The sequence below is a fragment of the Choloepus didactylus genome, chromosome 2 (assembly GCF_015220235.1).
Source record: "Choloepus didactylus isolate mChoDid1 chromosome 2, mChoDid1.pri, whole genome shotgun sequence".
NCBI lineage: Eukaryota > Metazoa > Chordata > Mammalia > Pilosa > Megalonychidae > Choloepus > Choloepus didactylus.
The window spans coordinates 31,618,820-31,635,334 of NC_051308.1; the positions used below are offsets into that span (position 1 = coordinate 31,618,820).

Sequence of the window (16,515 nt, forward strand, 5' to 3'; positions counted from 1 at the left end):
CTGGGAATCCCCAGCCCCACTCTTTTACCCACATGGGTGATTCCTGCATGAACATGATACCACAAGAACAAGGGGATCACAGCTTTCCATCTCAGATTTCGGGACCTCTGATGAACAGAATGGCCCCAGAGAATCCCCAGCCTGCTTTTATCAGCATGGGTGATTCCAGTATGAACTTGATACCACAGAATCCAGCTGATCCCATAACCCTGATGAACAGAATGCCCCCTAAGACTCCCTAGCCAGACCGTTTTATCAATATGCACGGTTCAAGCATGCACTTGGTACCTCAGGATCAAGCCAGTTCCTCAATTTGGAGGAAGCATCATGACTGTACCTCATTCTCACAAACAGCATGAAGAATTGGAGTCTCTATTCAGCTAGACCATGTTTCCAGATAAAAATATCCAGAAGAAACTTGCTTTGAAATTCAACATAGAGGAGTCAAGAGTGAAGATTTGGTTCAGGAACCGACAATCCAAACTGAGGAAGCAGCAACAGCAACAACAGCAGCGATCACTAGAGAAACCAAGCCAGATCCTTCCAGCCAAGGAGAATGTGCCCGTCTCACCCAGAGCAAGCGCCAATCCTTATTCTTTTATTCCTGTGGTTTCACATTCCTACAGCTTCCTTCCACCTCAGCCATTAGGCCCTTCCAATTGGGCACGGGACTCGGACTTCTCTGGGAATCCCACAAGTGAAACCCAAACGCATGATCGAGAGTTGGAAATGCTTGTGACCTCAGTTCCTGCTTTGTACTCCGATGCTTATGACATACCCCAAATCATGGAATTGTACAGTCTTCCTGATGAGAATGAGATATCAGCTCTTCCTTAAGCTGTCTATATCACTATCTCTCACCCACAAGACCTCAGCCAGAAGGACAGGGTAAATGCACAGCAACTTTGCTGGTCCAGCTGTAGGACTAGCTCCAGAGCGAACATGGTCCAGTGGGATAAGCCAAGGCTTTGAAGCCTACTGTCTAAGATACAGCCTGGAATTCCAGAACCCCTCCAGTATGGTGGACTATGGATTTCCATATCAGAGTAATAGCAAATAGTATAGGCCTTATAGAAGTAGGGTCTTCCCACCCCTTGCACTTGCCTCTCTCCACTCCTTTGTCTACACTTTAACTCAAATATCATGGAAATCTTGTAAAACCTAGAGATTTTCCAAGTATAGCTCAGCATCACACAATCAGCCCCCACAACTCTTCCTGGGGAAAGGCCTTCCTGGTTCCTCAAGTGGCCAATAAGACTCCAAAATGTCCTCTTCCCAAAACTATCTTGTACTTTTTAAAGGAGTGATATAAAGACTGGGGCATTTAAGGGTCATTCATTTTTTTTTTTTAATAGATTATTTTTTACAGCAGTTTTAGGTTTACAGAAAAATTGTGCAGAAAGAGAACAGAGTTCCCATATAACCTCTCTCACCCCCATCCCCTGCACAGTGTGGTACATTGTTACAATTAGTGAACCTATATTGATAGAATATTATTACCTGAAGTCCATAGTTTATATTAGGGCTCGCTCTTTCTGTTGTATATTTCTATGGGTTTTGACAAATGCATAACATCCCTTACAGCATCATACAGAATAGTTTCATTGCCCTAAATATGACCTAGGCTTCACCTATTCATACCTTCGCCCATACTTGGAACCCCTGGCAACCACTGGTGTTTTCACTGTTTCTATAGTTTTACCTTTTCCAGAATGTTGCATAGTTGGAACTTACAGCATGTAGTCTTTCCAGATTGGCATCTTTCACTTTGCAATATTTATCTAAAGTTCCTCCATGTCTTTTCATGGCTTGGAAGGTCATTTCTTTTTATTGCTGAATGATATGTTCCATTACACAGATTTACCACAGTTGGTTGATCTATTCACTTACTGAGGACATCTTGGTTGCTTGCAATTTTTGACAATTATAAACAAAGCTATTATTAAAAAAAAAAAAAAAAAAAAAAAGACATGTAGAACAATTCTCCAGAGCAGCTCTCCTCCATGATGTGACTCATGCTTTCTTATGTTTCACCATCCCAACACATGGTCTCCAGTCATCAAGGCTCGGTTAAGAGAGAGCAGGGAACATGGCATGGAATATTTTATGGCAGGACCAGAAATGACTTACATAACTTCCAACCCACACTCCACTAGCCAAAACTCAGTCACAGGGCCATAATCCAACTGCAAGGAGGCTGGAAAATAGAGTCATCTTGTCTGCCCAGAGTGAAGAAAATAAATAAAAGTTTATTAAGGGATACTGGAGTCCCTCAAAAATACCAAGGAAAGGTTGAATAACAAGGTTTGAGCATGAGTGGAGCAAGGGAAATTATGAATACCATCACCAGCAGAAGTTCTTTCTCCCCCAGTCCCAAATTCTGGAGCCAATGCCAGCCAATGAACTGCCTCACCTCATGTCAAGTGGTTCGTTCTTGGGAAAATCAGCTGGCAATTCCAAAATAGTGGATATAAACTGGGAAACATTTCAAAGGCATCTTCACCCTAAGTTGCACACACATTTCACACAATTCCAAATAAAACAAAATATAAGAAAGACATTCTCAAAGTTTATTTAAATCTCTAATTACAAAAATGATACATGCTGGTTTGGGGGAAAATACAAAAGACATAAAATTCAAAAGGTTATCTTCCCCTCTCCAAATCCCACTGTCTCCCTAAGTAATCACATTATAATTTTGGGGTGTATTTCCAGACCTTTTCTATATATACAAGTGCTTAATTACATACAGAAATATTTTAAGTAAAACAGGTTACACGTTGTTCTACAACTTAATTCGCCCAGCAATGTTTCATGGACTTCCATCCACATCTGTACAAACAGATCCACCTCAGTCTTAACAGCTGAACAGTATTCTCTAAAATGGCCACACCATTATTTTACAAGTCCCCTATTAATGGACATAAAAATTCTCTCTCCTTTTTTTTTTTTTCAATTACCAAAATGTCATGCTAAATATCTTTGTACATCTTTGGTATTTGTATTTTGATCACAGTCCCAAAAGTAAGGTCAAGATAACAGTCTTCAATTTTGATAGTTACTACCAAATTCCCTCCAAAGGAGTAGTATCAATTTACACTCCTATAGCAAGTATATGAATGCTCTCTAGTCCATATTTACATTTATGAGAAACATAAAAGCACTTCTTTAGGCCTGTTGCAAGAAATAAATGAGTTTGTACACATGCTAAAGCACTTAAAATCATACCTTGCATTGTTCAATTAGTGATAATAAATATTATTTAGTAATAATAATAGATTGTCATATACTGTGGTAACAAGTAAATGGAAAGTGGATCTCTTAGTTCCCCATGATAATCAGGGTCAAACACCATATCATATTTGGCCATACCCAATTCAGTGGAACATCTCTCCTCTGACTACTAAAAAACTAGAACCAGTCCAGAGTTGAAAGACGAGGAAAAAAAATTGAGGGGGTCATCATAACTGAAAGGCACTAACTCCATGCTCTGGTTCCTGGACCCATACATAGTGAGAGGTTATGAGAAAACCTGAACCAAATGTTATTCACTGCTTCAAAACATATATTATAGGAAAAATCCCAACCTCTCAAAATGATATAAAAGGCAAATCCATTGTTCTATAAAGTGGTTTCTCAAAATCTGGTCCAGGGACCCATGGAGCCCCCAAGGCCTTATTATGGGTCCTCAAAGTGAAAAGTTTTTCATAATACTGTATTTTGTGCCCTTTTTTACTGTCATTCTTTCATGAGTGTACAGTGGAGTGTTTCAGAGGCTACAAGATGTGGTTTTATAACATAATGAATGGAGGACTAGTCATGAGAATCCAAGGGTCTTATAGAGATATGCAAAAATGTAGAGCAATGCAACTTTTCTCACTAAATTTTCTTTTGCTTTGGAAAATGTCATTATTTCATAAAATAATTTATGTTAAAATGTAATAAATTTATTATTTTTAAAAGATATTTTTAAAACTTAGTTTTGATAATTTTTTATTTGGTCCTGAGACCAAAACATTTGAGAACTACTGGTCTATAAAATCAGCTGCCTCCTATGACAGGGTATGTCCACTCCTATGACAGGGTATGTCCACTGCTTCAGTTCGCTCTGGGAAGGTAGAGCAACTTTGTGAGAAATACCACAGCACTACAGAAGATTTTCAGGTCACAGAGACAATTGCCCAGGCAGAGAAATGACAAGAAGAGAAGACAAATTCAACTGCAAAAAAAAAAAAAAAAAAATTGGTATTCCAATGATAAAAAATCACTGACCCCTCCATGACAAAAGGATCTAAACTAATCAACATGACACCAGGTAGCTGACTGGTCCCAAATGTGCATCGCCATTTGGGGAACTCAGGATCAGTTACCAGTGGTAGCAAACTTGGCACTCTGTATCAGTGGAAGCCACATTGGCCATGGTGAAGGGAAGACTGTACTGTTGAATTCCAGGCACAGCCTCCATCCCTGCACCTCGGCTGCTCTGTTCTTGAGCCCTTTGAACAAGCATAATGCTGTCTGAAGCAGGAGAACAATGTATTGCTGTCCACAAAGCAGGTCATCCTGTCTGATTAAGAACGTCCTCTGTTGTGGCATTCATATGGACCAAATGTTTTCAGGCTCAGGACTCAGCCATATAGCCGTTCCCCAAACCTCCTTGCAGAAGAAAAGGAAGAAACAAAAGAAACAGGAATTATAACTCCTACTTTAAAAGAAAAAGAGATGTCATATCCATAGAGTTCTTTCCCAACCCACCTTATTATCAATCCATCCATCTTACTTTATTCCAAGTCCTTAACCCCCAGGTGAAGGACTAACCATTACCTAGGAATCCACAAATCTTGACTTCAAGCCATCTCAAGGTTCTTTCCTTTGAGAGGATTTCCCTAGTCCTTTCACCTTCACGATCACCCCAGCTAGAAATTGTAACAGTGCAGCAGTTCACCTTACCTGAGGCTAAAATATTTCACAAAATCAGAGGTAAGTGCAAGAAATTGCCTTTTCTTTATTAAACAGGGGTGAGTGCCTCCCTATCTCCACTTGGCTCTTTCTACTCTAAAAGCCCTTAAACCTGAATTCTGCCTTTGCTGAAACTATCCATTCCAATGCCTAACATTCTTGGTAACTTCATTTATTTAGAAAACCATCCAACACCTCATTTTCTCAACTCCCTGATCATTTATTTCAACAATCTTTTCTTACTACCTACCTCAGCCACTTTCCACCATATCCCAAACCTCACTGTACCAAATGTACACACTTCTAAAGCAAATATATTTCAAGTCATCCCATTCTCTGACCACTTCAACCTTTCTGTAACCACATCAGGATCTCTAATCCATTGACCCTACAGCATTTCACTGTCCATCCTCCTCATGACCTCATTTCCTAGGTTAGAAACCACGTTCCATTATTACACCCTCCCTTGCCTACAACCTTCTCTCTTTCCATCACACTAACCTGGAAATCCTAGGTAAACCCAATTCTCACAACCAAGCAGATGACCATTGGTAGGGAAAAACGCACTACCCTGTTAACCACTCTAACTTAAATAAATGAACATAAGTTTTAAGTAAATCCTCAGCACTTCCCAGAAATCCTACTATATTTCACTCTTTTCTCCTAGAGAAATATTTCAAACTTCAAACTTCCTCCTCTCTACAACTGAGTCACTTAGCAACCACTTCTCTAGTTGACCTCGAATCTTTTAATCACTGATGCTCTTGCCTTCTCTGGCATCTCTTCCTCTTACTCCAATATATGAAGGTATTCCCTCCTGCCTCTACCCCAGATTCAATCTTTAGCCAAGATGGATTCCATCATCACACCAAATACAGCATTCCTTTTTTGGCCGGTCACATTTATGCACGCTGCAACTCAACTGTAGTTGCTTTGTTTTCTTTAATTGATCTGATTTGTCATAAACATGTGGCTATTGCTTCCAGAATTAATATAATCTTCCTCATTAACACCCACCCTAATGAATAGGCAGGAAACTTAAAACATGCCAAATAACATCTCAATCTGTTCCAGTTAATATTCAGACATTTAAGTTTAACTCATTACCAGGGCTAGTTTAAATAGTTGTTTTCAAAGTAGATTTGCCTCTAAGATTTTCTCCAAGCTTACAGGATATCCTGAAGTAAAGGTGGCAAGAAGACTTTGGAGCTTTGATGTCTTTCTGGGTCCTCACTACTCTCTGCTGCAAAGAGACGATGAGGTCCAATGGCTGGACTAGTGCCATCTCACCTTTTGGGATGGCAGGCTGGCTCCCATCCCTGTTATCCATGATCCTGACCTTTAGCCCACAATCCCTCAGTCCTCTGTTATGACACCTGTTGTTCCACCAGGCCTCTCATCTCCTCCACATCACTCACAGTATGAGAGCGTTTCAGAATCTCCTGCTACCAGAGGTTCATCTCTCTAGCCACTTCCTTCTTCCACTGCTGTGCAACAGTCCTCAATGTTGGCACAGTGCCAACCTGCACAGCTGTCCCCTCTCGTAATTCCAAATAAAAGGCCCTCTACTTTTGACTTTCCCCTCCACCCATTTAACACCCCCATCCCAACCCCAGAAATTTGACCAGACAGGGAAGGTCAAAACATACACTTCTCATAATCTGTTTTCCCTACATTCTCTCCATTCTTCCCCTAATCCACAGGGCTTACAGAGATAGACTTTCCATTTCCAATTCATTCTCCTTCCTCCTTGAGGCACTAAACCTCAAGCTTGGCATTAACAATGGAAGAGATCCTTTTTACCCTACATTAGAAACTATCATTAGAATCTGCCAGGGGTAACCCTTGGTATGGAAGCTGAAGGCACTTGGAACCTAAGAAAACCAAAGAGAAACATACAGTGACTTAAAATACCCCAAAATATTATCCCTTGATAACTCCAGCAGTGCGGTCGCGGTTACTACTTCTAGGGGGAGAGGCGGCCGGTAGCCGAGCCCTCAGCTCTCGGGGCTGCTCAAGGGGTACCGGCGGCGGGGGCTCTTTCCCGGAGGCGAGGGCGAGGCGGAGGACGTGGCCGGGGTCCTCGGCGAGAGGCGTGCAAGGAGGGCGGCGATAGGGACAAGACACTCTTCATCCAGTAGGAGTATGCGCCAAAGAGATTTATTCAGGGGTGATTACAGGTCATATAGGCTGGTAAGAAGGGCAGGGCTGGAAAGGAGGTGAAGTAGCCTTAAATGGCAATACTGAAGGGATAGGGGCTAGGATTGGTTCTGAGAGAACGCCGGAACTGTTGCAGCGGGGCGGGGGTTGTTCTGGCCACGGGCATGCGCGCTGGCGGTGGCAGGAGTGGCCTTGGCACCAGGGAGTGAGTGGGTAAGATAAGGAAGTGGGGAAAGGGCAGTTGGGAGAAAGGCGGTTTCCTCCGGCAAGCCTCCCCTGCCAGTGGCAATTTGGGTGAGGAAAAGGGAGCTGCCTTGACCTCGCTCCCCAGGCTCGGGGGGGCTGCAGAGGGCACTCACGCCCGTACCTACTACCCTCCCCAGGGGGTGATCAGGTCCCCTGGCCCAGGCCTGGCAAGCCGAGGTACAAGCTCAGACACCCGCAATTCCCCTTTCTTTTCTAATTAGAGGAAGAGGCTTTACCGGAGAGGCCCACTACGGGTGAGGGAAGGGGGAGGTTAGGGAAGGGAAAAAGGGGTTGACGGTGGCTCAGCGAGGCTGGAGCTCAGTGTTGGTGTGGTGCCCGGGCGCTTGACAATGGCTTCGCTGCAGCGGGCTGGGCGAAGGTGAGGGGTTTAAAGTTCAGGGGTTCAGAGAAGCTGGAACTCGAGGTGAGAGCGATGTTCAGGTGATTGAGAAGGGCCTCGCGGTTGGCGAGTCGACCGGTGGCGTTGAGGTTGCGGAGGGTTGGCTGTCATCTTGGAGTGGGGGGCGTCAGAGGTGGCGAGTCGCTGATACTGGATTTGCACGAACGAGGAAAAAATGGCATCCGTTTGTTTCCTTACAAGCTGGACAATTTTGCGGATGAGTCAGGGTCCTAAGATGAGAGCTAGAATAATTATTAATAGGGGGCCAAGAAAAGGAAGGATGTATGGGAGGATGGGAGTGAAAAAACTGGACCAATAACTGGTGGCTTCACGATCTCTTTTACGCTTTTCCAGTCCTTCTCGGACCCTTTTCAGGCTGTCCTCGACGAGACCTGTGGAGTTGGCATAAACACAGCACTCTTCTCCTAGGGCGGCGCAGAGGCCTCCTTCTTTGAGGAGGAGAAGGTCAAGACCTCGGCGGTTTTGGAGCACTACTTCAGAGAGGGAATTGACAGAATTTTTTAGATGGTGAATAGCGTTTTGTAAGTGATGAATGTCTTCGTCAACAGCCGCCCTGAGGTGAGATAGGGCGGAGCCTTGACTGGCTAGTGCAGCGATTCCGGTGCCAGTGCCGGCAAGACCTAGGAGGGAAGCAATTGTAAGGACGGTGATGGGCTCTCGCTTTTGCAGTGGGGCAGGAGCTGCAGTTTTTTCCAGACGGAGGAAGAAGTTTTCTTCGCTGTGGTATAAGACCCTAGGGATAAGGACAATTAGGAGGCAAGTTTCTTTATATTCATTGATGACATTCGTGCTGAGACAGGGGGTAAGTCCTGTAGAGGAGCAGAGCCATTGGGAGGAGTTATGAGGAATAAGAAATTTGGCAGAGCTGCTGGGAGATGAATAGCTGGCACAGGCAGTGAGGTCGGGAGAGTTACTGGAGCGAGGGCGGACGCACTTTCCCGTATAGGAGACTGAATGAAAAGTCAGGGGGACGGCAGAGGTATTCCAATTGCATTCCAAGGGGCTGTTTTCTGTGCTTTCTGAAAAGGAGAGGTTGGAGGCAACGGGCTCGTATAGAGAGGAAGAGGTGGAGAGGCAGAGCCAGCAGGATGAGGTAAAATTGGGGTTGGAGGAGTTTACTGAGGCAAAGGCGGCTTGGATGAGGCTGAGGAGGGGAGAAGAATAACGAGAAGGGGGCAAAGGAAGCTGGGGTGGTGGGGTTTGAGATGTAGTTGAAGTGCGTTTAGCCGGAGCTAAGATGCGGCTGGAGGGCTGTGGAAAAGGAGGGTTAATGACTTGGTTGGGACCTATGCCAGAGGGTGTTCTTAATGCAGTATTTTGGTATGGTTGGCTTACAGCCTTTTTTTTTATAAGAATAAGTGATCCTCGGTCGGTTCCTTTCTCATAGATTCTGAAGCCTCAAGTTTGACCGAGTAACCAGGAGGGATCAGTGGGGAGCTGCACTGTAAGATTAAGATGTGTGCAGGATCCCTTACTTTCTTGGCCAAGCCAGTTAACAGTAGGGAGTTTGCACCCTGTAGGGGCCCACTTTAGGGTAAGGTAATGATCAGGAACAGGAGGCTTCCAATTAGTGGTTAGTGTTTCACACCCCCAGTATGCACAGTAGTACTCGTTGGGGGAATTACAGTACGATTTTCCAGGATTTGAGGATGGGCACATGTAATATTGGGCCTGGGGATCACTTACCTTTTGAGCGCAGGTTTCTTCGACTCTGGAGACAAAGGTGGTGAAAGGCTTACTCGGCTCCTGGAAGAGCTTGGTGAATTTATTAGGCCGACAGGCAGAGCAATTGGCAAACGCGCGCAAGGCGATTCCCCAAAGGATAGGCCAAAAGGTGGCAGGTGCATTAATATAAGCAGACGCATTTAGAAATGCTCCAGTGCCCAAATAGGCTTCAGGGGGATGATAGACTCCAAGGGCTGCGTCTTGCTCACTTTGTTGAGCTGCTTCTGCCTGGAAGTGAGCACGCCAGTCAACAAACTGACCGGGGTTAAGAATGGAACGGGCAAGCGAGGCCCAGTCTTGGGGGATGCAATAGTCCATGCCGAGATCCTGCAGTATTTGGGAAGCGTATGGGCTACCTAACCCGTCCTCCTTGACGGCCCTGCGAAGCTGCTTGATAGTATCTGAGTCAATGGGATACCAGTCATACGGTTTCTGTGGGGTGGGCGCAAGGTTAAGAGGAAAGCAGCGAAAAGCACGAGAGAAAGGAGGACGCGCTTGAAGAGCGCTAGGCACGGGAGTGAGGGTAGGGGGAGCGTTGCCCCAAGGGTTGCCTTGAGGTGTAGAAGGCAGCCAGGGGTTGTTAGTCGGTGGGGTGGAAGGAGCGGCGGCAGCTGCTGGTAGCGGCTCCGAGGGGGAGCTCGCCGAAGGGGGAGGTGGGAGTGGGAGGCCCCAAGCGTCGCAAGATGGCGGCGCGGTGGGCGTGGCTAAGACACAAGATGGTGGATCAGCCCCGCCCTGTGAAAGGGTGGGGCCCAAGGCATAAGATGGTGGACTAGCTCCGCCCTGTGAAAGGGCGGGGTAAAGCATATGCGGTTTCCGGCTCAGCTTAGGGCTGATGTCATCGCTTGGATTTAACGGGGCCTCGATCAGGGGGGAGGGAGCCTTGAAGGCAGGAGCGGATGGTTATCAAGGTGGGGAGCAAGCCGGGAGGGAAGCGCTTGCTCTCATGTTCCATGGCATTAGTGACTCGATCAATAAGACGATCATAAGTAACAGGGTCCCAAAGATGGCAAGTGGTGAGCCATGGGTTAAAAGGCAGCAGGAGGTCCCAGTACACCTGCAGCTGCCGGACAGACACTTTACAGCGATGCGTGTCTAGGAGACCCGCCAGAGCACGAACTTGAGGTGCCTGACATGTAGATATACGATTACCCATAGCTGAGGGGGGAGGAGGGGGGATTGCTCCCGAGCCGGGCCGGCCGGCTGGCAGGGAGGAGGAGGAGGAGTTGTTTATCGAGCAGAGAGAATGAGATAAGCTGTGGCCGCAAGGCCGAAGGAGACGGCGAGAGCGGAAAGCAGTGCCCTTTGGCAACGGGAGCAGTTGGGGGGGGCGGTTGCAAAGAGGCACACGGCGCCAAATGAAGAAATAAAAATACAAAGAACTACAGCAAAGTAATGGAGGGGAAGAGGGAGAGTGTTAGGAGGAACGGGGGTCATAGAAGTGCGCATACAAAAGGACGAAGAGAGCGTGGGGGAAGGGAGGAGTTCCTACTGGATGAAGAGAGCGTGGGGGAAGGGATGAGCGGCTTCGGAGCAGGGAACCTCCCACGGCTCCAGAAGCGGCGAAGGAGAGGCGGCCCTACCTTGCAGGCGAGGAAACGGGAAGCTGGAGAGGCGTCCGGGCGAGCGATCGACCTGCTGAACTGTTGTGTGGAGACGTTTCCTCACACGGGGCACCAGTTGCGGTCGCGGTTACTACTTCTAGGGGGAGAGGCGGCCGGTAGCCGAGCCCTCAGCTCTCGGGGCTGCTCAAGGGGTACCGGCGGCGGGGGCTCTTTCCCGGAGGCGAGGGCGAGGCGGAGGACGTGGCCGGGGTCCTCGGCGAGAGGCGTGCAAGGAGGGCGGCGATAGGGACAAGACACTCTTCATCCAGTAGGAGTATGCGCCAAAGAGATTTATTCAGGGGTGATTACAGGTCATATAGGCTGGTAAGAAGGGCAGGGCTGGAAAGGAGGTGAAGTAGCCTTAAATGGCAATACTGAAGGGATAGGGGCTAGGATTGGTTCTGAGAGAACGCCGGAACTGTTGCAGCGGGGCGGGGGTTGTTCTGGCCACGGGCATGCGCGCTGGCGGTGGCAGGAGTGGCCTTGGCACCAGGGAGTGAGTGGGTAAGATAAGGAAGTGGGGAAAGGGCAGTTGGGAGAAAGGCGGTTTCCTCCGGCAAGCCTCCCCTGCCAGTGGCAATTTGGGTGAGGAAAAGGGAGCTGCCTTGACCTCGCTCCCCAGGCTCGGGGGGGCTGCAGAGGGCACTCACGCCCGTACCTACTACCCTCCCCAGGGGGTGATCAGGTCCCCTGGCCCAGGCCTGGCAAGCCGAGGTACAAGCTCAGACACCCGCACAGCAGCACCTCCTGTATGCTAAGGCCTCAGGATATAAAGAAGAATTAGACTTCCTTGGGGAATGGGAAGACCTACAAATAAATATAATTACAATGGAATTTTATGTGCTCCATTTACCAAAACAAACAGAAAAGAAAATACATGCATTCCCTAAGTCAACCAATCTTTCCTATCTCCATTAAACTAAAATATTTGTGCAACAGCAAGGAGAAGGATAAAATAAATGACTTTAAGTCACAATTTCACTTTCATTTAATCATTCTCCAATTTTCCCATTTCATTTTCTTTTCCACTCACAAAATGAAAAACAGAAGCCGCTCCTTAATGGGAGGGAAAAAGCAAGAGAAACCATGAAGCATGTTCAAGTTTTCCCATTAATAAAACTAAATATGCAGAACTGAAACACTAATCAAAACAGTGTAAGGCCAAAGAAACAGAACCTTATAGTAAATATTAAGGTTCTACAGAAAATAGAATCTTACTGCAATACATCATTTGGAATCTAATGAAGTAATTATAATAAATACCTGCTTTTCTATTCCATTTTGATTTGTCCCCCTCCCCAAGGAACTATTAATTGTTACAAATGAATATTTTCATTTCATTACTTAATTCAAATGGAAAGCTGAGGGGAAGCAACAGCTAGGAAGACAATTCTGCGAGACTTTCATACTACAAACTAAGGACCCACTGTGTGCTAGGCAATAGGACTACAAAATTGAAAAATACAATATCTACTCTCAAGAACCTCACAATTGACAGTGGATAAAAAGAAATAAATTTTACTTAGAAGATGATAAGGAATGCAGAAACTGTCTCTCAGTGATGGGCCTGCAATAATAGTAGAAAACTGCATGAAACAATACCCCAATTTTCGATTTCCCTAACACTATTTGCAAGATGCAGTGATTCTCAACTATGCACTTCAGACCTACTACCACAACACAAGTGAACTATATGTTGGCAATCCACAATAAGTACATTATATTTTTTGTGCAAAGTACTAATAAACAAGTATCTCTTAGTATGAAGTATCCATTTGTTTGTTTTAGTTTGTTTTGTTTGAATGCTTGGCACATATGCCTTTTCCTATCTTATGATTGGTGATTTCCCCACTGTAAGAATAGTATTGGGAAGCAGGGCCTGCCTCCTATCTGAAGATGAAAGGGCTAAATACCTTCTCAACTTCCCTTGCAGCTGGGGTGCAGGCAGTTGACCTAAACTCAGTCAATCGAAGACACCCACTGAGGACTTTAAATCAGAAGCTAATGTCACAAAGCTTGGTTGAGAGAGTTCTTCCTGATAGCTGCTACAACAGCAAGAAGCAGTTTTTCAAGGAGCAGCAGGGGCAACAACAGCAAAAGCAAAAGTGGCAGCAGCATAAGGTCCAGTGTCCACAGTACATGCAGAATCCAGTATCACCAGGCAGCAGAAGAGAAGTCCCCCACCCCCATCACCAACCAGTTCTGCAGTGCAATTCTGACTTGGAGCTTCCCTTGGTTCCCGATCATTCTCAGAGCCTGGATTCTTCAGACTTTACAGGAATACTTAGAATACCTCAATACCCTTTCAAGAAATTCCTTTTTTGATTAAATCACTACAGTTCTTGCAAAAAAGAAAAATGAGTGATAGACAACAGTAATCAAACAGAATGGTAAATCAAGAGACATCCCATTCACAATGTGATGGGTTTGTGCAGTTTACTCTGGGTACTGGACATGGGTCAATGGATCAAGTTCAGCTCTGATAAATCAGTTATTAATTCATCAGTTATTACTTCATCATCACTTGTTCATTCCAAAACTTTTCTATTCAGTGTAGAATTTGATTTTATCTGTGAGATAACCCACATCTCCATCAATTAGTATTATAGGACTTAGAAAACAAGTTCTCTGGAGAATTTATTAAAACTCTGCTCCTCCCCCCCCCCCCACCCTGACAAAGGATTTAACAGGTTGAGGAGCCCAGCTTTTAATCTGCCTGAATGAGAACCAAAGATCTATGTCTCTAAATGCAGGAGCTTTCAGTAAAAGTCATATTGAAAGGAATCAACTGTTTTCCATGGTTTTCCAAAAATGGTAAGACACTCTCTTTTCAACAGATTTTTGTCATTACTTCAGGAAGCAACAGATACAATTATTATTTGGTAACTTAAAATGCAAAATCAAATAAATTCCTCAATTTTGAATCACATAAAGATGCAATGAGATAAGTGGTCAAGCTACAAATTTAAGTTTGCAGTTAACCTCCCCATCTTCACCCACCCCAATCCCAAAATGATAAGTCTGGAAGAGCACTAGGAAACAAAATCATCCCACCCATTTCAAAACAGAGCTCATCTCCCCAGCACATAATAGAGCCTAACTATTTGTTGGTTGAATCCAATTCCTATGACTATGCATACGCATTACACATTTACACAAATTTCTTTTGCAAGGTGCTCTACACAGGCATGGTGATTTGAAGTTTACAAAACACCTTCGTATGAATTCTTGCATCTAGATAGATGGTTAAGAGTTGGAATTGCCTGCAGAACCATTAAGCAGCAAAGCTCACGCAGAATCCCATTAAGTTATACTCCCACAGCACATTTGCATCTCTATTTCAGCTCTCCTGTTACACTGCAATTTTCTCTCTCACTAGATCTGCTCCTTAAGGACAAGGCTCTGTCCCGTTCATCTTGGTATCCCCAAGACAAACAGCTCCAACATCACAGAATGAGCTCCGTTTAAACATCAAGATTCCAAGCCCCATCTTTTCCCTGCAGGGCCTCAATCATGAACCTGATTTACACACACACACTCCTGCTCCCACCCACTCCCTAATCCCCGCTGCTTGTGATTTCCACAGCAAGACCAATGAAGCTTTTCGCTCAGTGAAAGTATCCAACTAGTTTCCCCTGCCCACGCCATCAGTTCCCCCAATTCTTACCACAACCCGAGGTGATAGTAGGCATGCAATGCTCGGATGCAACTCCCTCCTTCCTAGCTGCAGGGGCTTCGCCTGGAATTCCCAAACCCAAGCCCAGGGGGCCACAGGAGCAGCTGTGCGGGGCCTGTCAGCCGCGACCCGCAACAGGGAACACGCGCCTCAAAGGGAGTGCAGAGCCCCGGCGCGGGCAGCCCAGCCTAGCTCCACTGCAACCCCGCCCAGGCGGGGGTCCCGAGGACGGGCTGCCCGCTCGTCGCCCCCAGCACTCCTGTCCCCGCGCTGCTCGGGAATCAGGTGCGCGAGGGCGCTCCGTACATACCCCAGTAAGCATCGGTCACAGACGACGCCACGACTCCCCTTGCACACCGTGTACGCCAAGGGATCCGAGCGGAAGAGCAGCTCTCCAGGGCGCAGCGGCGCCAAGGCACGCAGCCCGTTTCCCCTGTCGGCAGTCCTAAACTTTTCTACCTTCGGCGGCTCCTCCATCCTCGAACAACCCCAGCACCTCAGAAGTCCACCGCGTCGGGCGTCTAGTCGGCTGCCAGTCTGCGCGCGCTTGCGCCCTGCGCGCATACGTACGCGCGAAGGACGGGGGCGGACGCTGCCGGAGCCTCTGCGCATGCCCAGACGGTGTCCCTGGGCGTCCGGGGTTGGAGAAGGCGACGTGAGACCGAGTTTCTCGGCTTCTCAGGCGTGTAGCAACCAAAACATACCGCCGAGGAAGGACAGTATTTTTTTCCCCCTTTTTTTCTTTACATTTTATTTTGAAATAAATTCAAAGCTATAGGAACAGTTGCAAAAACAATACAAACCCCATACACAGAACTCCAGCATTCCCTGACCCCCCATACCCCTATCCACTAACTTTAACATGTTGTCACACCGCTGTTTCTTTCCCTCCCTCCCTCCCTATCCTCCATCATCTATTGCTCTGTCTTCTGAACATAAGAGAGCTAGCTGCACACATCCTTGAACAAACACTATAATTCACATATACAGTTCCCATGAACAAGAACATTCTTTTATGCAATCCCATTAAGCACAGCTAAGAAGTACAAGGGATTCAACAATGATACAAAGCTTACATTCTATATTTCCTTTTCCTTATGTCTCAACTGTGTCCCTTTGAGCCTCCTGTCCTCCATCCTCAGATCCCATCCAGGGTCATCGTTGGCATTCAATTGTCATCTGTTTAGACTGTCTTTTTTTTTTTTTTTTTCCCCCTCAATTGTGGAAACATATATACAGCCTAAATCTTCCCATTCCACCCCCTCCCTAGCATTCTATTAGTGGGATTAATCACATTTAGAATGTTGTAATGCTGTCACCTTCCCACCATCATTACTAAAAATTTCCCTTCACCTCAAACAGCAACGCTACACTCATTTCTTAACTCCCCATTGCCCTTTCCCCCATTTCTCTTAACCCATACTCTACTTTTCATCTCTATGGTCATATTCTCTGATAATTTCTTTGTGTTTACTGTGGGGCTTAAAATTAACCTCTTAAATCCATAACAATCTTGTTTTTCTTTGATACCGACTTAATTTCAATAGGACACATAAACTGTGTACCTATACTCCTCCATTCCCCCACCTTTATATAGTTCTTCTCAAAAATTACATATTTTACATTGAGTTCAAAACCACTGATTTGTCACTAGAGTTTGTGTATTTTACATCATGTAGGAAGTAAACAGTGGAGTCACAATTCAAAAATTATTGACTTCTATT

The 16,515-nt window shown here is 45.8% G+C and overlaps 1 protein-coding gene and 1 pseudogene across 1 annotated transcript in view; one reads left to right on the forward strand and one right to left on the reverse strand.

Moving 5' to 3' along the window:
- SMYD3 (SET and MYND domain containing 3) overlaps positions 1–15,328 on the reverse strand; it is an 839,570-nt gene extending 824,242 nt beyond the window's left edge. Inside the window, exon 1 of the mRNA XM_037822565.1 lies at positions 15,102–15,328. Within this exon, the coding sequence (XP_037678493.1) occupies positions 15,102–15,268 (167 nt within the window). The 5' untranslated portion in view covers positions 15,269–15,328. The remainder of the gene's footprint in view (positions 1–15,101) is intronic.
- On the forward strand, positions 33–1,060 carry LOC119527008 (annotated as a pseudogene).
- Positions 15,329–16,515: the final 1,187 nt, after the last annotated feature.